At 44.4% G+C, this 23483-nt stretch overlaps 3 protein-coding genes and 1 long non-coding RNA gene across 13 annotated transcripts in view; 1 reads left to right on the forward strand and 3 right to left on the reverse strand.

Annotated features, from left to right (window-relative positions):
- The first annotated feature begins 18 nt into the window (after window positions 1-18).
- Window positions 19-2186, forward strand: nrn1lb (neuritin 1-like b). Its single transcript, XM_081708737.1, has 3 exons — window positions 19-556; window positions 1640-1781; window positions 1904-2186. Exons 1-3 carry the CDS (start codon window positions 526-528, stop codon window positions 2184-2186), a joined length of 456 nt encoding a protein of 151 aa, XP_081564863.1. The 5' UTR covers window positions 19-525.
- LOC145654413 (uncharacterized) lies at window positions 1447-3789 on the reverse strand. Its single transcript, XR_014120642.1, has 2 exons — window positions 1867-3789; window positions 1447-1775 (listed from the first exon to the last, which is right to left on the reverse strand). It is a non-coding gene; the product is annotated as an uncharacterized LOC145654413 (long non-coding RNA).
- Window positions 3790-3877: 88 nt separating this feature from the next.
- dnaaf1 (dynein axonemal assembly factor 1) lies at window positions 3878-8418 on the reverse strand. Its single transcript, XM_027012838.3, has 10 exons — window positions 8246-8418; window positions 7882-7987; window positions 6624-6715; window positions 6279-6500; window positions 5987-6153; window positions 5752-5873; window positions 5250-5416; window positions 4618-5171; window positions 4352-4405; window positions 3878-4258 (listed from the first exon to the last, which is right to left on the reverse strand). Exons 1-10 carry the CDS (start codon window positions 8307-8309, stop codon window positions 3995-3997), a joined length of 1812 nt encoding a protein of 603 aa, XP_026868639.2. The 5' UTR covers window positions 8310-8418; the 3' UTR covers window positions 3878-3994.
- A 9584-nt stretch (window positions 8419-18002) lies between these two features.
- dok4 (docking protein 4) overlaps window positions 18003-23483 on the reverse strand; it is a 34524-nt gene continuing 29043 nt past the window's right edge. For 5 of the 10 annotated variants that reach the window (XM_081708744.1, XM_081708738.1, XM_081708745.1 and 2 more), the window contains 4 exons: window positions 23172-23442; window positions 22117-22336; window positions 21729-21846; window positions 18003-21641 (listed from right to left, as the gene is read on the reverse strand). In XM_081708744.1, the coding sequence (XP_081564870.1) occupies window positions 21481-21641; window positions 21729-21846; window positions 22117-22336; window positions 23172-23442 (770 nt within the window). In that variant the 3' untranslated portion in view covers window positions 18003-21480. The remainder of the gene's footprint in view (window positions 21642-21728; window positions 21847-22116; window positions 22337-23171; window positions 23443-23483) is intronic. The other 5 variants (XM_081708747.1, XM_027012834.3, XM_081708741.1 and 2 more) reach the window with 5 other exon arrangements.

The raw sequence follows: 23483 nt of genomic DNA on the forward strand, positions 1-23483 counted from the left end.
TGACGGAGAGCGTCTGAGAGAGAGGAGACAGTCCCTCCTCTCCCAGAAGATTCCACACCTGTCACTCAAATAACTAGGTCCTGTGTGAGCCATGCCAGTGCGTGAGGATGCTGAAGTGAAGACTAATGAAATGCTGAAACTCTTACTCCAGTTATGGAGTTTCCTTTGATATGTGTAAAAGAGAGAGAGAGAGAGAGAGCACAGCTTCATAGATCAAATGCTGTGAAGCTTGCAGACATTTGTGGAGTTATCGTTCTTTTTCAGCGATTATGTTCTGAGCAACCGGAAATGATCTTTAATCCCAGTGTTTTTTTTTTTGTTTTTTTTTAATAATCTGATGCCTCTAAAATCCTCCCTGCTGTATTCCATTAGCATGGCTACTGGAGTGGATGAGATACCAGCACAGGCCAGAACCGCCTCTGTTTGGGAGTGCTGGAGTCTGTCAGCACATTGCTCTGGTTTCCAGTGCATATAGGGTGTGCTGTCTTAGGGGTCAACAACTCAAGATTTGAGCTTTGCAACAGAATGCATCAGATGTTCTTCTCATTCTGCCTCAGTGAGTACAACTCTTGCAGACCATCCTGTGTGTTTCTGCCAACATGGCCACAATAATTCAAGTTTATATCTTGTTAAATCAATTAATATTGTTATTTTATATTACAGTGTAAGTATATTTTTAGAAATATTGCTGTTGGAGTGCAAAGTAGCCTCTCTGTGCTTAGAACATAATCAAGCTATAAGTTATATGTGCTAGTGTTTATAGATAATCATAAAAATTGAATTGAGCAGAAAATTCAAATTGGAAAATCAATAATGAATGCATTCAGATTAATGAACTCACTCCAGAGTAGGAATTCCTTTAATGTAATGAGATAAATAATGTAATAAATGAAGTAAATGACTCTAAGTTTCAATGTTTATCAAGAAATTATTACAGCAGCTCTCATCATAATGGAATGCAAATGAGTGACACTTACACACATACACAATAAACACAAACACCTTCACACTCATACACAATAAGTGAATGACAGGGACAGTGGAAAGTAGAAAAATGAGAAAGATGTGTGTGAGTAGCTATGGAGTGGGATTAGGGAAGGTTTGGCCTTTGGCTGTAATCCCCAGATTAACCATCACAGACAAGCAGTTTTTCCACCACAGAGCAGCTCAGACATGCAGTCATAAAGCCCTCATTCTTCCGGTGACACACACACACACACACACACACACACACACACACACACATTAGCACCCCCAACACATATAGATAAAATACATAGAACAAAATAGAGATGGTGTTAAATACAAAATTAAGAGCATCTCAACATTCAGACATAAATTCTAAAACATCACATTTTCTCAGCAAGGCTAAAATGCTCCAGTTGGACATGTAGTCTGTGCATGTAATTTGCACATGCAATCCGACAGTAAAAGGTGCCAACAATGTTGAGCATAAATAAATGTCTTGCTTTATTCATATGCAGTCTGAACAGTAAGTATACAGTAAGTATATAAATATATTAGAATTACATTAAACATATAGGGCATGGTCTAAATGATACACATTGAATGCATTGTGAAAAGACTTTACGGTAGCATCCCCTCGTCGTCTCTCTCTCAGCCTGTTTGTCTCTGTCAGGTCTCTGCTGCTCTGTGCTGGGGGCCGCAGTTTCTACTCCATGCAGATCTGTGTATAGGGGATTTGCAGAGTGCTTAGTTACTCTGGGGGACAACATGAGCAGTCAGCCAGACAATGCTCAGGACATCACCGCCATCTGCAGGTACACACACAAACAGGCACACATATAGTATATAAAATAAAAAGAAATTAGAAGATGGCATATAAAATAATGTGTGACATATTACTGTGCAACAAGATAATGGAAGCACTGCATTATGCCAGATCTTGGGACGACTTCCAGATGTGTGTGAGCGGCGTGCTGTCCCGCTGCTCAGGTGATGCTGCAGACATCTGGGAATCCTTGAGGGCGGAGTCTCGCAGGATGCAACTCTCTGGCAACCTTTATGAATGGTGTGCCGGCCGCACTCAGGACGCCATCATGACCACTCCCCACACCTCAGACAGCACCAATCAGGAGTCTTTAAAGGGGCACGCTGCTTACATTGACCACACCCACTCTCTGCAGCTGCTATTAGTTTGCATCTCTCTTCTTTTGCTCCAATAGGAGATCCCTGCAGACCAAACTGGTTAGTGATGACAACAAACCCCTAAAATAATACATATAACGTAAGATATTCAAGACAACAACTCGGTTTCACAACATCTGATCCTTAATTGTAATCTGTGGTATGGAATTTGGATATGCAGAAGCTGCTAATTTTGACACTCAGTGTTGTTAGTCTTAATTTAATTGACTTTGGTTTTTGCTGTAGACAATAGAATATCATGTCAAACATATTTTAAGCCCCAGGGTAGGCAGTTCCTGCCATCACACGTTGTGAGCCACACCCCCACAGATTTACTGCTTTACAGCTAACAGTGCAGTGCACAAGGATAGGCGTGTTCTCCCAGTTCAGTTCTGTTGTGTGTTCATGTTCTCTTTCACTCAGGTGCTGAGCCCACACCTGATCAGAGCTCTGATAGACTTTTTTAGGTTGAGTTAGTCATGTTATCTTTCCCCTTAGTCAGGTTACGTTAGTTTTATTAGATAGGATAGCCTTTTTTAGTCTGCTCATACAGCATAACTCGTTTGTTATAAAATCTGTGTCTAAGGTTATTTGTAAAAATTACAGTATTTCTCCATTCTCAGTGTTCACTACTGTGTTTACATTATTTTGCTAAATAAAGTGTGTTCAGTTGGATTTTTCGATTGCAGTTGCTTGTTTTTTTGACACTGACAAAATATTGTTGGTTCAGTCTGTCAGCTCAGACCAGAAAACTACATCCCAAATATTACTTCACTTAGAAAATGAGTTAGCAAAGAGCTAGCAAAGAGGAAAACGACATGACTCTACTGTGTACACTAAAGCTGTCAGGCATTCCCTCTAGCTGTTATAACCTCCAGTGGAGCTCCAGTGCCACCCATGTGCAGTGAGACAAGTCCAGACCGAGCTATCCGTCATTACCGACCAGTCCAGACCGAGCTATCCGTCATTACCGACCAGTCCAGACCGAGCTATCCGTCATTACCGACCAGTCCAGACCGAGCTATCCGTCATTACCGACCAGTCCAGACCGAGCTATCCGTCATTACCGACCAGTCCAGACCGAGCTATCCGTCATTACCGACCAGTCCAGACCGAGCTATCCGTCATTACCAACATGTCCAGAACGAGCTATCCGTCATTACCGACATGTCCAGAACGAGCTATCCGTCATTACCAACATGTCCAGAACGAGCTATCACAGCACGTTTACAAACACCAATCAGAATACAAAACGTGGAACATCACACGCTCAAATCCACTTTTCCGCATGGTCCTAGTACCAGTCATGTGTTTGGACAGATTTCAGTAGCACTTTATTATACATGTTTTGCTTTGTATTCATTGCATAATATATTCGAGTGACATCAGGTCTTAGATAGTAATTTTAGTAGTCTCTTCTAAACGGCTCCTTAAGATGAGGACTGAGGATAATATAAATTGCGATGATAACAGATCATGAAGTCAGCCCTTAGGACAGAGACAGACTGGCATTAGTAATGTGACTGTACAGGCACATCATCTAATGAAACTGTTACAATGTATGAATGACAGCGCGCTAAATAATACAACAACAAAACAAAAACAAACAGAAAGAACTATGAATGTCTCTGTTTGTGGTGCTACAACTAATTATATATATATATATATATATATATATATATATATATATATATATATATATATATATATATATATATATATATATATATAATTATTATTATTATTAAAGCTTTTCTAATAATATTCAGTAAAACCTTTATAAAAACCTTTAGATATTAATAATGAAACAATCGCAACTTTAGTCAAATAAGCAGCAGTGTGTGTGTCAGTCTAGCTCTTCAATAAGTCTTTTTTTAGTGTTTTCTTCTGCTGTGGGCAGGGCATCACCTGCCTCAGGGTCCACTGCCTGTGCTATCTGGTTGGATGGAAGACAATCATTGTCTCTGATTGACATTCTTTCAGCTGAGACACCAATGAGCCGGGCTTGTTCTGGAAACCTGAAGCTTCTCTGAAGCCCGTCACACAAAGTGGGTTCTAGGTCGGAGTCGCTGTCAGTACCAGACACGACCTGGATTTTTGGGTGGAACACCTGGGGAAAAAATACATTTTGAAAAGGCAGCAAGTAGAAGGTAACCTCTGTAGGCTGATTATTAGACTGCGTATGGTTGCGATGGTTCTCTACCTGTGGAACTGTTGGTATGTATCTGGTATCCACATCCTCCAGATCAGGCAGATCCTATGGACAAGAAGCCAAAGAGAAGTTACCAACCAAAGCGTGTGTCCATGATTACTGCTAAAAGTGTATACCTGGAGATCAAATCCAACGTTTTGTTGTTCTAGCAAGAAAGTGTCCATAAACCTCTCACAGCTAACGCTCAACCCTCAATGCCGTGATTAAGGTATTCCTTAAGCAGAGGTGAATATTTAGGATGCAAGAGCTTGACTCACATTGATAGTGAGTGATGGAGGGTCAGACAGGATGATGGTCTCTATTTCATCATCTGGGATCAGTTCAGTGACAGGGCCATCTCTGCCAGGCATCAGCAGCAGATCTTCAGACTCAGATTTTAACCAAGATGGTTCTTTGTGTATCTTCTTCTGATCTCCTGGTGTTAACTTCACAGGAGGCATCCTCTCCTGGCTTTGTTTCCTCATCCCCTGTCCTGACTGCACTGCTGCAGGCAGAATGACCTCTGACTGAGGAACCTCCTCCGTCTCACACGCTGCTTGATCAACCTCATTCGCGTTTGACATTGCCTGGGGAATCTGCTTCAGTCTTGATGCGGAGTGTAGATTAGGCTCCTCGTCTGCTCCTGATTGGTTAGTCTGATCTTGCTCTGCTTGCGCTGAAGCAGATTGTATCGTTCTGTTATCCGATGCTGTCTCTGATGCTAATGAATTGTGCTCATCTTGGTCAGTCTGCTCTGTTTTTAATGTAGCCAGGTTAGCATCCTCATGCAGCCTGTTCTGATCTACAGCAGAACTCTGAGGCTCAAAGATTCCTGAAGGCAAATCATAAGTATAAGAGTTAGAAGAAAGACAAGGAGAAAAGGCTGTCCTCTGACTGTGTTTCCTCACACCTTCCTCCTGTTGCTCCTCAGCTTGTCTCCGCTTTAGCGCGCTGTCTCTGATAGCTGCCATAGCATCCAGACCGTCCTGGATCTTCCTCCGCTCTCTGGTCTGCCAGAGCTCCATCTCCCTTCGCTCAGCCTCCAGCCCCCCAGTGGCCCAGGCCTCGGAACAAGCCCTGCACAGCGATGCATGTGCAAAGTTAAGAAAAATACCTTCAATCACACTAAATGATTTCTGTGTATTGTGACAATATGATGTATTATATATATGCAGACACCAGATACTCCGACATATATTAGTGTGCTGTTGCACCCTTAAATGCTGCATTTGCTCCATCATCCAGAGATCATGAATTTGATCCCTGGTGATGCTACAGGGCAGTCCTCCCGGTGTGACTCTGCCCCCTGACACTGCATGAATGGCAGCATGAAAACACGTGTTGTTCGGCTGTGCACACTTCAGAGTAAGGCCTTGTCCTCCCTGTCTTTCATACAGCTCCGATGTGCGTACCTTTCCTTTGGAAACACAGGTCGGTCATCCAGATATGTTAGTTGCTTTAACCGAACAATCAGTGACTTCCTGTAGTTTGGAATTTTCTTTATGACTTCATTACCCATAAGGTTTAGCACTCTCTGAAATAAATAAATAGTTATTAGCTGTCTTTCCAGCCTTTTTCCAGCTCATAATTCAGTCAGTATCCATTCTCTCATGTAGTGCATTAGCACATGGTTCTGTATCTATGTACCAAATTTGGCATCTTTTCCAGTACAGTGATCATTTCTGGATCATTGAGCTGGTTGTGTGACAGGTCAAGAACACTGAGAGAGGGGCAGTGACACAGCTCCTCCACATCGCACACACGCTCCAGTTTATTATGGGAGATCTGCAGTGTAGTCAGCTCTCTCAGGCAAGCTGCAAAAGCAGAAATGCAAATGTTAAGAGGGACAGGGAGACATGTTTACTGGGGAACAAGGCGACAAGCTTGTAGGCAGAACTGATGGCTTGGGAAATGCTTGACCGTGTGTGTGTGTACTTACATATGTTCTGGATGACCCTGATATAGTTGTTGGACACATTGAGTGTGCTGAGCTTGGCCAGTGGGTCGAGGTTCTGGAGGGTGTGGATGAGGTTCTGCTGTAGGAACAGGCAGCGCAGCTCTGTCTGATTCTGTAGGTTCTCGATTCTCTGGAGCCCGTTGCACTCAAACCAGAGGCATCGCAAACCAGTATACTCCTCTAAGCTTTCTATAACAGAAAAACCTGACAGACACACATGATGCTGACATGTAGGAACTATTGTATTTATGTATTAAAAACCAAATGGTCACAACAAAGCTTAGATAGACTAAAAGAAAGCTTGTAGCCTACACATGAAAGTCAAACCTTTGTAATGGAGGTATAGGGTGTCATTCAGACTTGGCGTGAGGTACAGTTTGTTTTGTTTGCAGTGGTTCCTTAAAAACTCCTTTGTGATTCTAAAATAAAACAAAGAAAGACGTTTAGTGTAATTGGGCTCAAACCGACAGCCTACTGGGTGAGCTACCACGCTTTAATGATGGTGGGCTCGTGTGCAAAACAGTTCGATCTTAGAACAGGCAAAACAAGAGAAGTAAAAAACCAAAAGGTTGGGAAGTTGAACCCCAGCTGCTTTGCTGCAATGCAAACGAACTCCTGCTAGACTGTGGCGGCCATCAAAATGACTTGCGTGTATATTATGCTTCAAAGGAATGGAGGATCACAAAACGAGAGGAAAAACTAACCACCGCCCCAAGTGTGGAAAAAGGGAGAACAAAGGACACCACAGGAAGAATGGCAGCCCCGATGCACTGGGGAAAACCAAACTAAAACTTCCCAAACAAAACCAGAAAACAGGGGGGAACTTTAAAGGCTGAGGGGAGCCTTGGGAAAGTGACGTGTAAAAACACAGACACTCTCGCAGATCAGAAGAGAGGTGTGGCAGAAGGGCTCACAAACCTCAATACCCAAGCTAGGAGCTTGGCTCAAAACTTTAGCAAAGACCCTGAGTGACTGGGTCACTGGGCTTATATAGCTCTAGCACAGCTGTTGGGCACCAAGCCTGATTAGTAGTGTGCCTGAATCGAGGTCATCCTCTGGTGGCCGGAAGGGGCCTCAACCTGGTGCAAACCCTTACATTTAGACTTAGACATTTGTTTTATGTGTGTGTGTGTGTGTGTGTGTGTGTGTGCTAATTTCAGAATAAGGAGAATTAAACTCTGAGTGTTATTTGTATCCAGATGGACTGAGCTGAAGTTACTGCCGGTGTTTGTTCAGCACTGGGGATTTTGCTGTGTATATACATTCACCTGCTACTTCACGAGAATCTTGTACAGTGAGCCCATGTCAGTGGTGAGGAGTGTATTCTGCAAAAGGGCGTAGAGGTTTTCATTCCAACCCAGCAGGAGTAGCACCTGATCTCTTGTTCAGTTAGTGATCAACAACTTTTCTCTGCCTTGGTCGGAGTGAAAACCGTCAGACACACTGGGTCGTTCTGGAAAGGTCCAGCTCCTCTCTTATGTGGTTCAGTCTAGTTAACTGTACACCTATGAAATACACCTATAATAACCTGCCTGGTAAAGTGGCGATGCTTTTGTAGAACATGTTTCTGTGAGTGCCACATTACCTGGGACCTGAAGGTTTTCTCTCGGTATCCGATGCTGTAGGTTTCATTTGACCATTTTCGGTACTGTTTTCTGAAACATCCGCTTCTGATTGCTGATGTTCTATGTCTTGGAGATAACAACCGTCATATTTTAGTTATAGGCAACGTAACATAAACGAAATAATGTAGCAATCTAGATATGTGACCAGGGCTGGGATTCCCAAACGCATCGTAGACCAAAGCTCGTCTGTGCGCGGTAGAGCGAGTGTTTCACCGAACTCTGTCTCGTTAAGGTGATCTTAACATTGCGACGCTTCTGGAAACCCGGGCCGTTAGCAGGCTCGGTAGAATAATGTTAAAGAGAAGATGAGCTGGCTCGTTTAACCTGGTGTGGGGGACTCGGGCTCTCCGCTCCGGGGCTCTGGGGAATCTCTCCGCTGGGTTCGCATTTTGGAGCTGATGCACTGACAGCAGACGACGTAAGTTAACTTGTGTGTACGAGGAATAAATAGCTAGACAGCTAGCTAGCTAAATTACAAACACCAAGTAAAGTTTGCCTTGTTTCTATAGAGACCAGTAAGTTTGCCATGTTTCCATAGAGACACCCGCTGCACTGTGTGTAATGTAGGCTAACACCAGATGTATATCTCTTTTTAGTTTAACAAGAGGATTGCATACACTTGCACAACCTACAGCATGTACAGAATATTCTGCAAAATGGAGCTACACAAGTATCTGTGTTTTTAGATAGATAAACTAGACCCCATCCTTTTATTGGTCTTACTGCAGTGAAGGAGGAGACATGCAAACAAGTCACTACACGGCGATTACATTTGTACAGTCTTATAATTAATAATAATGGATTAGCTTAAATGGGGTGAATACATTCTTAATTGAAAGAGACCTCTAACCCAAGAAAAAGCAACCTACTGTATGCAGAAAGTACTATAAAGGGGGAAAAAGTGGTTTCATTAAAAAATAATTATACCTGGTGAGTACAATGCTTGGTCAGAGAATGGATGGAAAATATAATAGCCTAAAAATGAAAGCTCTTGCCCATAATTCAGCACAGTGATTTTAGTTATTGTTCATAAGATCCTACTAAAGACTAGAAATTACTCTTCTGGTGGAGGAGATCATATGTATCTTTTATCTTCACACTAAGGCCTTCTATCAGAGGTCTGGTGTGTGTGTCACAATCAGTCCCTTCCATCTCCCATGTTTTCAGTTTAGAACCGTTCCATAGTATTTAATGTATTTAAACCCTGTCATGGATGCTCGTTGTTTGAATGTTTGAATTATTTAATTTGTTTCATTATTGTCATTTCTTTGTACTCCGTGCCTTTGTGTGTATCTTAGCCCTGAGTTTTACCTTGCCTGCTTTCCCGTGTGCCTTCATGCGTTTTTTGTTTTTTTGTTTTTTTTTTGAAGCCTCTCCAGCATAGGGCTTATTTATTGCATTTAGCTGACACTTTTATCCAAAGCAACTTACAATTATGACTGAATTCAATTGAGGGCTAAGGGTCTTGCTCAGGGGCCCAACAGTGGCAACTTGGCAGTGGCAGAGCTTGAACCAGCAACCTTCCGATTTCAAGTCAAGTACCTTAACCACTGAGTTGGAGTTGTTTTGTGCACAGACAGGTTGTTGACTTTGCTGAACTGAGGTCTAAGGTTTGTAATTAGTTAACTTTGTTAAGTAGTTATTATACAGAGCTTAAAAATTGCCACAGCAAAGATCGTTAATATGGTTAGAACTTCCTCCAGTGCGCGATTTATTAATTAATTGTGTAGCGGGTAGATGATGCATGGTTTTAGTCTTGAGGATATACATATTTTTAATTAATTAGACTTAGAATGGTGTTTGACTATTATATGCTAATATATAAATGTGTACCCTTTCCCCTTCATATACAGTGAGTTAGAACATTTTACAAAAGGATCTGGGAAACAGAAACAACCCCATGTCCACTGTTCCCACCCTGTCCATCTCTACATTGCTTTAATTTGGCAGAAGGTGGCAAAAGGAGATTTAAATTGTTATCTGATCTAAATTCTAAATTTTTGTCTGATTCTTGCTCACCTTGCACAACAAACATTTCAGTGTCTTCTGTTCACAAGTACCTTCGCCAGCTTTGTTGCTACAGAACCCTACTAATATACTATATATAGTATATAATATATGGGATATATGAGATACCTCATATATACCTTCCCATGAAGGTTTCTTAATCTTGTTTTTTGTTGAAGCATTTATTGCAAAGGCTCTATATTAGTTTAAGATTAAGAGACCTTCGTGGGAAGCCCCTTGAACTCTCTATTTTCCAACTCTGCCTTTTTCAATACACCCACTGCAAAGATACCAGATTAGAAACGATGGTGGAAGTATATTGTTTCTGCAGACCCATAAAATTCCTGCTGGTAATTTCATACCTGAGCATTATGCAAGGATGGGAGTGTTGGCGCGAGGTGTTGGTCTCTCTGGGAAAACTGATATTATGATAAGAACTCTGAGGACTGTGACCGAACTCTGCTATTGTGCTTTGATAAATTCATAATCCCACCAGCAGGCACAAACAAAATTCCCTTGTTTACCACATTTATGATACTGAGTAGCAGCAGGTGGGATGACCGGCAAGACTGCCAACATTAAGATACAACTCTGGAAGCTGCATGCAGTGACTCAGATCAAGTTTCTTATATGATGTGCATAAGAGTTAATTGCCAAGTTGTTCATTAATTAGTTACCAAGGTGTCAGAGCAGTGCATAGATACCAGCATACTATTGTTGTGGAGCACCACTATGTATCTGCTTCAAGTATGATACATTATGAGACACAAATTATGAGACACACATTATGATTTGCATTTCATTTCACCCAGTTCTTTTTAGGCTTGTTAATAATTTACATTAGATTACAATAACAATATATAACAGTAGTAACTGACACTAATTATGTAACATGCTAGAATAAATAACATTTATTGAACATAATGGTGCATATATATTCAGACTTTTTAAAACTGAACTGGTGATCAGACCACTTGCTTTGGATTACCAGACACCCACTTATATAAATTTTTTTTGTTCATCAATAAATACTTGGCCTATATAAACCTCTATATGATCATAAATATTAATCTCATATGATGGGTTTATGCAAGTTGACAGATTAGCAAAAAGATTTCATAATCCTATTCATGTTATGAAACCCAGGAACAACCATCAGCCCTGCACAGCAATGCCCACTCTCACACACCCTCGATCTGACACACCGGAATTCTAGCACACACCTGATTCCCGTTCCCCTCATTACCATTCCCTTTGTAAGCTTCCCTTCCCTGTGCACGTTGCAAAGTATTGTTTCCATGTGGCGTACCGAGTGTTTCCTCATCCTGTGTGCCTTCCTGGTTACTGACTCCTGCTTGCCTTCTAGACTTCGTCTCCTGCCTGACCCTCGGACACCTCCTGAACGCTACCCTGTGCATCGACCTCAGACCGACCTGACTACGCTTACCTGTGTTACTAAATGTATCCATTTGACTGCAAGAATAAACCTCTGCAACTGGATCCACTTCAACGTGTGTGCAATCGTTACAGAATACTTCGCCTTTTTCATGGATCCAGTGGAGGTACAAAACAGACTGGTCCAGCATGAGGTTTCCATGGCTGAGTTACGAGAAACCATTCAGAGGCTTTCACAGGTCGTACTTACTGTGACTTCAGTGACTCCTTTGCCGTCCACCGCAGTTACTCATTGCATTCCCGTGTCTGTCCCAGAACGATTTGATGGCTCTCCAGATTGAACTTCCTGATGTAGTGTTCCATGTATTTCTCTTATTATTCCACACAATTCATCACCGACAAGGACCGTGTACAGTTTGTGTTATTGCTACTAACTGGTGAGGCAGGGGCTTGGGGAACCGCCCTATGGGATAGCCAGGACCCTACATTACAGTCTGAAACGGAATTTGATCATCCTGCGAGTGGTCGGGATCCCGGAACTATTTTATGCGAGATACGTCAAGGGAGGCGCATGACAGCTGACTACGCCCAGGAATTCCGCCAGCAGCAGCTGGAGCAAAACAGTGTTGAAAACCATGTTTTGTCGCGGACTTTCTCCAGGACTCCAGACAGAACTCGCATGCCGAGGGGAGTTGACTACACTGTCCGAACTTGTCAAACTCGCCATTACTGTGGATAACCTACGACGGACCCATCAGCCATTACAACGCGCATCCCTGGCCCATACTTTCGTATCAGTATGGCCTACTCAGTTACCCTGGTAACTGCTATACATAGTTGGCCTAAACCCACCACTGTCAAGGAGTTGCAATGTTTCTTGGGTTTTGTCAACTTCTACAGAAGGTTCATTCGGGGGTTTCCTAAAAAATAAGCAGTGCAGAAAGCAGCTGCGGTGGACCTCGGCCACGGATCAGGCTTTCCTATCCTCGAAGGGCGCCTTTGTTTCAGCACCCATTCTCCATCAGCCCGACCCTTCTCTTCCTTTTGTCGTGGAAGTGGATGCTTCTGAGGTAGGAGTGGGGCAGTTCTGTCCCAAAGACAAGACACCCCACCTCGACTGCACCCTTGTGCCTTCTACTCCAGGAAACAACAGCTTGCCAAGAGGAACTATGATGTAGGGAACTGGGAACTTCTCGTGGTCAAATTTGCACTTGAGCAATGGAGACACTGGTTAGAAGGGGCTGAACATCCCTTCTTGGTATACACGGACCATCGGAACCTGGAGTACCTACAGTCCGCTCGACGACTCAACCCAAGGCAAGCTAGGTGGTCATTGTTCTTCTCCAGGTTTAACTTCACTGTGTCTTATAGACCTGCTTCCAAGACTCAAAAGGCGGATGCCTTGTCATGCATCTATGATAAGGGGGCGACCAACCCAACTCCAGAGACCATCTTACCTAGTAGTTGCTTCCTAGCTCCCATACAGTGGGGCTTCCAGGATGACCTGGAGAATGCATAAAAGGATGACCCTAGTCCAGAGGAATGCCCCTCAGGGAGACAATATGTTCCAGCTTCCCTCAGAGGAACATTCCTAGAATGGGCTCATACAACCTTATGTAACGGACATCCTGGTATTACTCGTACCACACGCATGTTGTCCCATAAGTTTTGGTGGCCCTCCCTTCATGACGATACATGTGACTACATAATGTCTTGTGTAGTGTGTGCTCAGTCTCGCACCCCTCGCATTCTCTCTTCTGGGAAGTTACAGCCCCTGCCTGTGCCACATCGCCCCCTTGGATGCACATCACCACAGACTTACCTGCCTCTGAGGGGGTTATATTGTTATATTTGTAGTAGTGGACAGGTTTTCGAAGATGTGCCACCTCATTCCTTTTACTCAATTACCTACCGCCTGGGAAACAGCAGAAGCCATGTTCTCTTTTGTGTTTCGCATATTTGGTCTACCAGAGGAGATTGTGTCCGATCGTGGTTCGCAATACACGTTGCAGGTCTGGAAGCAGTTTTGTAGGAAGTTAGCCATAATTATGAATCTCTCCTCTGGCCACCATCCCCAGTCCAATGGGGAGGTCGAACGCGTTAATCAAGAGGTTGGAAGGTTCCTCCGTCAGTACTGTACATCACAATCTGACTGGCACAAATTCCTCCCTTGGGTGGAATACACCCGCAATTCACTCACGCACTCCTTCACTCAGCTCACCCCCTTTCAAAGCGTCTACGGTTATCAACTGGCCCTCTTCCCATGGGATGACTCCCTCACTGACATACAAGTATTGGACCAATGGTTTCAGCAGAGTTCCCGGACTTGGGAGGTCGCCCACGTTTACTTGCAGAGGGCTTTGCGCACCTGGCAAATGTTTGCCAATTGTCACCATAACCCCAACCTACAACTGCACCCTGGTCAGAGGGTCTGGGTGTCGACTCTCCACATGAGACTTGGACTACCCAGCAAGAAACTAAGCCCCTGGTACATCGGTCCATTCAAGGTACTTCAACAGGTCAACCCCATGTCCTACAAGCTACAGCTTCCCCCCAGGTATAGAATCAATCCCACCTTCCATGTTTCTCTGTTAAAACCTGTGCACTATAATCTTTTGTTTGCAGCCACAACCCCCATCAACCTTCTTGCCCCTGTCGAGATCGATGGTAAGCCGTGCACTGTTGGATTCCTAGAGACGTAACTGGACCCTTCAGTACCTTGTCGATTGGGAGGATTATGGCCCTGAGGAGCAATCGTGGGTCCCCAGGGTGGATGTCCTGGACCCCTCTATGTTTGCAGACTTCCATGCTGCTCACTCTGATCCTCCGGGCCCTCGGGGCCGGGGTAGGCTTAGGACTATCCATCCTCGGGTGTCAGGTTGCCGCCCGTCAAGTGGGAGGTACTGTGACGAACCCCAGGAATAACCATCAGCCCCACACAGCCATGCCCACTCGCACACCCTCGATCAGACTCACTGGAATTCTAAGACACACCTTATTCCCATTCCCCTCATTACCATTCCCTTTATAAACTTCCATTCCCCATGCACACATTACGAAGTATTGTTCCCATGTGGCGTACCAAGCGTTTCCTCATCCTGTGTGCTTTCCTGGTGACTGACTCCTGCTTGCCTTCTAGACTTCATCTGCTGCCTGACCCTCGGACACCTCCTGAAAGCTACCCTGTGCGTCAACCTCAGACCGACCTGACTACGCTTACCCCTGTTACTAAATATATCTGTTTGATTGCAAGAATAAACCTCTGCAACTGGATCCACTTCAATGTGCGTGCAATTCAATTCTACCAGCACTGAATGTGTTCTTACACGTCCTCTGTGTTTCCATCAGCTATGGTGTTTTACAGTTTCATTTCTGCCCTAGTTACAGCATAAATATTATTGAAGGCCTTTGGTATCTTTCCTCATAAACACATACAGCAAACAGTCCACAGCTGGGTTCAGATATATTAAGATGCTACCCATAAAATGCAAATATTTTAAGGAGGATTTTTTTTCTATATTCCAAAGATGCACTGAGAATTAAGTTACAAATAGTAACAGATAAAAATATGATGGTGTAGTAGTGTCACAGAACGCTCGCCTCCCGCGAGCTGAAGCCAAGGGTACCCCAAAATCAGTTGCAAGTTGGAAGTGTGGATAATAAACAGCGTAATCTGTTCAGTGTGTGGGCCGACTCGCAATGTGACGATGAGTCTGATGGCTAACAACCCCTGGCTCAAGGGACGGACCATAGATGGCAGCAGCAGAATAGGTAGCGGTTCATCCAGAGGGAGCAGCAGCAGGGCTAACTTGTTGGCTATCCCAGCATCAAGAAAGTTGCCTGCTGCTCCCGAGTCCACAAATGCCTGGAGATGCATTTCAGACATTCCCCAAGCAATTGTGGTACTGAGGAACAACCCTTGAGCTTGGGGAGAACTGGTTGAGTCCGTCAGAGGTCCTCCCTCCCCTGACAAACATGGTCTTTTCCCCTGGAGCTCAGGACAAGCTGGGCGAACATGACCCAAGCTTCCGCAATACAGACACCTCCCTTCCCGCGTCTGAAAGTTGCGCTCACTTTGAGAAATGCAGGTGTGTCCGAGCTGCATTGGCTGGGGTATGGACTCCCCCTGCTTGGCAGGCAAATGAACAGGGCTCAGAGTGTGTGAAGCTCCACGAGAGCTTCGACTGACATCTGGTCCCCGTGTTCTGCGCCTCTCCTGTTCGCGATTGTCAAGTCGCAACACCGGATCGATCAGGTCGTTGAGAGAGGCGGGAGTATCTCGGTGGGCCAGTTCATCTTTAAGCTCCTTGGAAAAGTTCATCAGTTCATCTTTAAGCTCACTGGTGGAAAGTGGCCATCAGCGCCGTGGGATTCCACCCACTCTTGGCCGCCAGAGTGCGGAATTCGATGGCATAATCAGCCACCGCTCTTTTTCCCTGACGTATATTAAGGAGACGGGAGACCGTCTACCCTCCAGTGACTGGATGGTTGAACATCCGCTTGAGGGCAGCAGCAAACTCTGCCGAAGTGCTCTGCTCCTGCTAGGCAGGATTTGGGCTGACTCTGCTGCAGCAGCACCTGTTGCCTCCTGACTAGGGGCAGCCAAAGGCGTTTGTATAGCATCGGGGCTACTCCGTGCCAAGAGGTCTGTCAAGCCCTGTAACTGAGAATTAATCTGTTGCAGGGTCTGTTCATGTTGACCAATGGTCACCCCCTGATTAGCCAGAGCCACCTTTACCTGTTCTAAGTCTAACTGCTGTGCTGGGTCCATGGCTGGGTCTTTCTGTAATGGGGCTCAAACCCAGGTCCAAAAGTTAATGACACCAACAGTCTACAGGGTGAGCCACCACACTTTAATGCTGGTGGGCCCCTGTGCAAAACAGATCTTAGAACAAGTAAAACGAGAGGAGTTTAAAAAAAAAAAAAAAAAAAGTGGGGAGTTGAACCCCGGCCGCTCTGCTGTGAGGCAAACAAACTCTCGCTAGACTGTGCGTATATAGTGCTTAAAAGGAATAGAGGACAACAAAATGAGAGGAAAAAATAAACACCATGTCGAGCATAGAAAAGGGAGAACAAAGGATGCCATGGGAAGAATGGCAGCCCCGATGCACTGGGAAAAACCAAACTAAAACTTCCCAAACAAAACCAGAAAACAGGGAGAAACTTTAAAGGCTAAGGGGAGCCTTGGGAGAGAGACAGACTCGAGAGGGGAAAACTGGAGAAGGGAGGGGACGTGTAAAAACACAGACACCCTCGCAGAGCAGAAAAGAGGCGTGAAACAAGAGCTCGCAGACCTTGATACCCAGAGATACTGGCTAGGAGCTTAGCTCAGAACTTTAGCAAAGACCCAGCACTGAGTGGCTGGATCACTGGGCTTATATAGGTGTAGCCCAGCTGTTGGGCATCAAGCCTGATTAGTAGCGTGCCTGACTCGAGGACTCCCTCTGGTGGCCGTAGGGGGCCCTGGGCCTTATGCCAACCCTTACACCCTTTGTGATATTACACAGTTAATATGGAAATATGGTGTTGCAGCCTACAGTGACACCAATGCTAAAGTGTTGGTGCTTTTCCAAAACAGTGTTTCATAAACTTTTTTTTTTTTTTTTTTTTGCAACAAGCATCCATGTTAAATGAGTTTGTCAGATGCAGAGTGACACTGCTGAAAACCTCCATCTGAATAGACAGACAGACAGACACTTCCTTGGCAGTGCACAGCTGTGTCATGAGTTTTACACTCAGGTATGTTATCAAACGCAGCTCTTATTTAAACTACAACTACGTGACTAAGTACTATTATTAATATATTACACGGTGACACTGCATATTAGAATAGTTTATGAGTATAATTGTGCAGTAATATTCAAAAGTCACAAATGCTCAACACTCCTGAACAAAAACCTTAATGAAAAAAAAAACCTAAAATACTACAAGCACCATAAGGAACTGATATTCAGTCGTAATTATGTAGTGAAAAATTATCTTATTTAAAATTCTCATGTGTATCATACAAGCCTCAAAATATATATTTCATTGTTAGACAACCTATTATAAAGCTAATTTTTCTGCTTTAAACTTGAATATTATCAAACAAATAATTTTAAAAAGCAGTGTCATTTCAGACTAGTGAGTTGGTTTTTTTTTGCTATTTAGACTGTATTTCCTTGTACTTGCATATAAATTGCACTATAATTAGCACAGTCTGTAACTTAAAACAAATGATCAATCGTAACGTGAAGAATAAAGAAATTGTCTTACCTGGTAGAAGATAGACTAGAGTCCAGAATCCTGCTGCTTACAGCTGGCGGAACGATCTCACAAAGAGTCGGGACACTGGGAATTCAAGCAAACTCTTATTTCATCATTTCCTTATTACACTGGAATCTATTTCCTCCCAAAGCTTTCCAAAATGGCAGCTAATGGATTAGTCATCTAATCTGAGCTGTAATATCCACATAAACTTTACTAAAATTCAGTTACATGTACAAAAATGGACATAAATGTGGATAAATTGGCTTTTAGCATGTATGTCTGTGCTTCCCTACATGTCAAAAACTAAACTTGTAATTTATTAATTATTTCTTAGACACACACGTTTGTCCCATGTTGGACCTTGTTTGGTTTATCTAAAGCATAAAAAACCAAAACAGGACAAACAAATGAATGTGACAAAATTCCATAGTATAAAAACATACTTTATTGTAAAAAATGCAAAATGTTATGCCACAAACATCACATGACACGTATGGGGTTTAGTTAGCTGTAGTCATGCGACAGCGTTCCCAACAGCATGCTCTGGTGTGAGTCCGGACAGGCTCACTCTCGGGCTTTCCCTGCTTGAAACTTTAACTCAGGAAAAACGTTTCAGAGTTAACATTCAGAATGGAAATCGTCAACAACATTTCTGTACATGTCTGACCCAGAGACGATTCTACTGGTTATTATTGGCTGTTAGTGAGCTCTTTGTGACCCTCAGTTACAAAACAATCTATTGTGAGTCATTAACAAGTAACAAGCAAGACACCAGCTAAAACTTCACGTAGGGAGACACAGGAGAGCTACACCTAAAGACTGTAACTGTCTGGCCCTGGTTTAATGGTCAAACTTCACTTCCTGACGTTTCAGTACTTAAGTGCTCAATAGCAAAGAGACACAGGTTTGTCTCATGGGTTCATGTTGATTGACTTTTTATGGCACAATTCACCAATTTAAGCGCACATGATCTCAACTCTACATGCTGTGCAAATAAGATGTTTCATTGTTTGAAGATTGTTTGCTGTGGATCTTCAGTGTTTCAGTCATGACTGGTACTGCATATATAATCCCTACTGAATATATTAACATCTTTAAAAGAGAACATGGCACCTTGTGCATGACATCTGTGAGAAGATTGTAAAACAGCATTAAAACAAAGAAGAACAGCCAGATGAAAAGATCCTGGAGGACGTGAAGCTGGACGTTCACTTCCCAGTGGGTGGGTGCAGAGCTGAGTCAGTAGCTACTAATGGCAGAGAAAAGCACACACTCAGTTCTCTTCTACACACTAATGGCTGCTTTGCTCTTGAGGTGAAGTCCTAGCCTGGCATGTGTTTGTCCTCTAGTTTACATGGCTGGACTCATGAGACATCCTTCGATTACTCAGCGAGCATGTGCAGTGTGCACTCGTGCCTAACATTCACCCTCTCGTGTTCGTGCGCATGCTGTAGTGTGACGTTAGGAGCTCATCTTAGATACCATCCTAATCTTATTTTCAGCTGAACAGAGAAAAGCAAATATAACAGCAAAAAGACCAGAGTGCTAAGTGAGGATGAGGGGAGCGGGGGGGTCCCTTCTGGAGAGCTGGGGTGGGTCCTCTCTAATGTCATTAACATGGGTGTAGAGGATACAAACTACTGGACACAACATGCACACTCTACAATAGAAAGACTTTCAAGGGCTACAGATTATGTTGTTAAGTCCATTCATTTCCCACAGAACAAAACAACTATTTTAAGGGGTTTTTTCTTTAAGGAAAGTGACCTACATACACATTTGGACTGTTGGACTCTCCACCAGTTTGCTCTGCTCTTGCATTTGTCATCTAACCAAACATACATTCGAGCACAAAGTGGCTTCCCAAGAGACACACAATCACCTCATATGAAATAAAGTGTTTTATATACATGGTCTTAGTGGCATGACAAAATTACACAAAGAGCAAAATTGAGAAGAAACGGGTGCATGTGAACATGTAAATTTAGCCCTTCTTTTGTTTGACATAAATAATATACAATCTGTGTGTGTGTGTGTTTGTATTCATGCAATTTTATGGTTTCCAGCATTAAATAAGCGTTAGACATAAAACCATCCCAGTCAGTGCATCTCAACATACTAAATGGCACCAGCCTAAACTGTGAAGATTTAAGCAGTTCCTCAGTTCCTCGTGTCTCCTGGTCCACAGGATTCCCAAAGTGAGTGTGTTAGCAAACCAGCAATGATCTGGATGGCTCTGTGAAGTAACACAGGTATGCCCAAAGCACATGTTACCTTTGAAGATGGATTTCTGAATGGAATTAATTGTATGGACTCCTAAACAAACTCCTATTCTGAAAATCTTCCAACTATGCAAAAGTGATTCAAGTGTTCCTTTTAAACCCGAGTGACCAAACCTCGTCTTTTCTTACAAGAATCAGTTCTTTACCTGATGTGCTTCCATACAAAAGCAATGGAGGAACATGCGGAGAAGGGCTAACAGTGGCCTAAACTAACAGTGCAGGTGTGCACTTGTGCATCAGAGATTTACCTCACGTTATACTGGACAGGAGGCTAATGGAGATAGATCTTTACGACACAACCGCTTCTCTCCCACATCACTGTGTCAGACAAAAAGTGATGTGCCAAAACAATAATGACACTTCATGATGCCAATATCAGTTTTAGCATCTACATCTCACAGTGCCAACATGAATTATTTCAGCCACAAACGTAACTAAAGTAAAACGTCTTTCATTTTGTGCTTTGCTGGTTAATGTAAATACATAACTTGTTTACAAAAAACACAACGTGAGATGTCACCTATATATGAGGTCCCTGATCCACAGGTGGCTTCTGTGTATGTGCATCTCTGACCCTCCGAAGGTCTTTCAGACAATCTGGGGGCCTGGTCTCCTTCCCAAGGTGAACAGCTTCAATCAGCACAAACAAGGACTCACAGCATTAGGAGTCCCAGCTGTAGGAGTCACAGGCTGTCACAGCCTTCGGGCGATGGGGGAGTTCAACACACTGAACATCTCACTGTCCCATTTCACCATTTTTCTCCCATTTGTTTCCATGCTTTAAAAAATTCTCAGTCAGTCTGAAATCTGCTGAAAACAGACGGGTAGAAATTTACCTCAAGGTGCTTCGCTACTGGGAGTCAGGGACAAAAGAAACCAAGGTAAATTGAACGAAGGATGAGTCATTTGTTTCAGAGTTCCTGACGAAAGCCACCATGTCCTTTCCCCCCCCCTCTAGTTCCTCCCACTTCCCCAGACGTCGCACAGAATCCTTTCAAAGTGAGACTCCGGAAACTGAGCATCCTCACTGTTTTAGAGCCTTTGGGCACAAGAGTTTCAGTGTTGATACTGTAGTTCAAAGCTGACAGGAGGAGGTGTGGAAGCCATTCTACTCTAGTTTTATAAGTTATATACTTATATGCTTCCTTGGTAGTAATTCCAAGTAAACTACACCAATGGCAGCTTGTACTGATCTCAAAACTGCTGCATAATCAAAGGGAACATGCACCAAAATACAGACAGAGAGAGACCGTGCGTGTGCTAGAGGCATTATAAAACTAAAGCACTGGCCCCCACAGAAACAAAACAGCCATTTCTGTTGGTTTCTATGGGTGACCGTTCTTGTTGCAACATGAATGAAACCTTGCATCATTAAGAACTTGTGTTCAGAAATCTTTTCCGATCCAAATGTTCTACACTTCTAAGTGCAGTCCCTCTCAGGACGTGCCCTCAGCTGCCTGGATTGGCTTGCAGAAAGCTGGTTCTGCCTGGAGGCCCGGACCCGGACATGGACCCGGACCCGGACCCGCCCCAGCGGGGGGAGGGAGGCGAGGGGGAGGCCAGGGACAGAGTCCAGTCTGGAGGAAGATTCAAGGGTGAAGCCGGACAGTTTGTCCGCGAGGCCCTTCACTGGCTGGGGTACGTGGAGAAGGGAGCCGGGTGGTGCTGGCGTGGTGCCGGGTGGTGCTGGCGGCCGTGGCCCACCGGGAGAGCAGAGTGGGGCTCCGGAGGAAGGTGGGTGGAGAAGAGGCCGGACTCCACCCCCGACTCTGCAGCTGGGAACTCGCCTGCACACATGCACAGGACAGGTGTTAGAGGGCTAAACATCTGACCCTGTCCACAGGTTCATAGACCCAGTGTCCACGTGTCTTTACCATTGTTGGTGTCCATCCCCCCCTGCGTTCCAGTGATGTGGTGCCAGAAGGCGCTGCGTGGCAGGATGGCGGTGGGGGTGCATGGGAAGGAACCCACGTCCGAGTCTTTGGACAAGAGCTGCACCAACAGGAGGGAGAGAGAGAACACAGAGTGGACTTACCAGACTGGTTCCCTAGGAAACACATGTCAGGGCATGGTGGGGGAGAGGGGCACTGGTTGGAGCTGGGTGGTATTGGGTGGTGCTGGATGGTGTGGTTGGAGCTGGGTGGTATTGGGTGGTGTGAGTAATGCTGGGTAATGTGGGTAGTGTGGATGGTGCTGGGTGGTGTGGGTGGTGCTGGATGGTGTGGTTGGTGCTGGGTGGTGGGTAGTGTTGGTGGAGCCTACCCTACTGTTCTTCTCTAACTCCATCAGGACTTTCTTGTGCTGCTCTGCAATGGCCAGTGTGGAGGAATGAACCCTCTGGTAGATCTGCTCGCCCTCACGTGTCTGGAAAGTGTACAAGCCTTCACCACTGTCACACATTCTAACACACATGCACACACGCACGTGCACACACACACGCACGCACGCACGCACGCACACGCACACAAACAAAGGCAAAATCCTACATTATATCACTATTATATTCGTTGTAACTCTTGTTCAAGACCTTCAGGGTTAAAAACATCGATGCTAATTAACACCACATGTGGTGTGTCCTTTTCTCCTTCATTTTCTGTTGTTGCTCAGATTACAGTACATTACTTCTCCAAATTATCCCTCTGCTGTAATTACTGGCACAGACCGAGACACAGAACGTATACACAGTGTTCATGTGCCTCATCACCAGTAGGGGGCAGTGTGCCAATGTATATCACTCCTCACTCCAAAATGTTATCTTTGTCCTTTCAGGTGCCTGTGGGCGTTGCAAATCTCTCTTGATTATTTGATCCAAGCACCAGGAGCAGATACGAATGCCTCATCTACCACTGAACTTCCCCTAATCTGTTCAATCAATCTCTTCACGAGGCGCTTGGTTCAGGGTTCTCACCCCCCTCACCGTCTGGAAACCTGCTGCTCTGGACTGGGTTAGTGAAGCAGACACATGAAGAACATGCAAAATGTAGTGCACAATAAAAATACATTAATTTTAAAAAAGGTTTAGAAGGAAATAAATATTTTCTAATGTGAAATTCACCTGTAGGAAAGGTTTTCACTGTTTTTGTCCTGTAGTAAATGGACCAATAGTGGAGATTACTAGTAGATCCTTTAACACGTCTGTGTTTCCCTTCACTGTATTACTGTGCCTGTACAGACACCCTGCAGCAGGTTCAGAGTGTGAAGGTCACACACCCCAGAAAACCTGCTGCCTGTTTTGTCTGGCCTTGATCAAAGTCATACACATTTCTCATAGAACACCAGAGCATCACAACAACACGCAATCAAGACACAATCGCCACCTCGGTGTGCCTTCCAGAACGGCCACCAGCCCTGCCGCTCCCTGTCGCCCCCTACAGGTCTCTCCCGTGGTGGTGTCGCACCTGCCGGCCTCGAAGGTGAAGCGCGTGGCGTCGCGGCCGTAGCGGCGGAGCGAGCAGAGGGGCCAGGTGACGAGCTTGGTGCGAGGATTGTGGACATCCCACAGGTAGATGTTCTCGTGGGTGATCTGCATCATGCACTCTCCGTAGATGTCCAGGTTAGGACAAGGGAGAAGGAAGACATTGAAGCGCTCTACAAGCACAGGAGAAGGTGTCAGAGGAGAAGAGGTCCGT

The sequence above is a fragment of the Electrophorus electricus genome, chromosome 3 (genome assembly GCF_041902795.1).
Source record: "Electrophorus electricus isolate QZ-2024a chromosome 3, ASM4190279v1, whole genome shotgun sequence".
Lineage (NCBI taxonomy): Eukaryota > Metazoa > Chordata > Actinopteri > Gymnotiformes > Gymnotidae > Electrophorus > Electrophorus electricus.

Excerpts from the sequence above, each read along its gene's own strand:
- nrn1lb (XM_081708737.1), top strand. The coding sequence starts at position 526 with ATGCATCAGATGTTCTTCTCATTCTGCCTCA. Across the intron at positions 557-1,639 it reads GTTCTTCTCATTCTGCCTCA|GTCTCTGCTGCTCTGTGCTG; the intron begins GTGAGTACAACT and ends TGTCTCTGTCAG. Across the intron at positions 1,782-1,903 it reads GACATCACCGCCATCTGCAG|ATCTTGGGACGACTTCCAGA; the intron begins GTACACACACAA and ends GCATTATGCCAG.
- dnaaf1 (XM_027012838.3), bottom strand. The coding sequence starts at position 8,309 with ATGCGAACCCAGCGGAGAGATTCCCCAGAGCCCCGGAGCGGAGAGCCC. Across the intron at positions 6,154-6,278 it reads CAGGGTCATCCAGAACATAT|CTTGCCTGAGAGAGCTGACT; the intron begins GTAAGTACACAC and ends CTGCTTTTGCAG. Across the intron at positions 4,259-4,351 it reads ACATACCAACAGTTCCACAG|GTGTTCCACCCAAAAATCCA; the intron begins GTAGAGAACCAT and ends TTTTTTCCCCAG.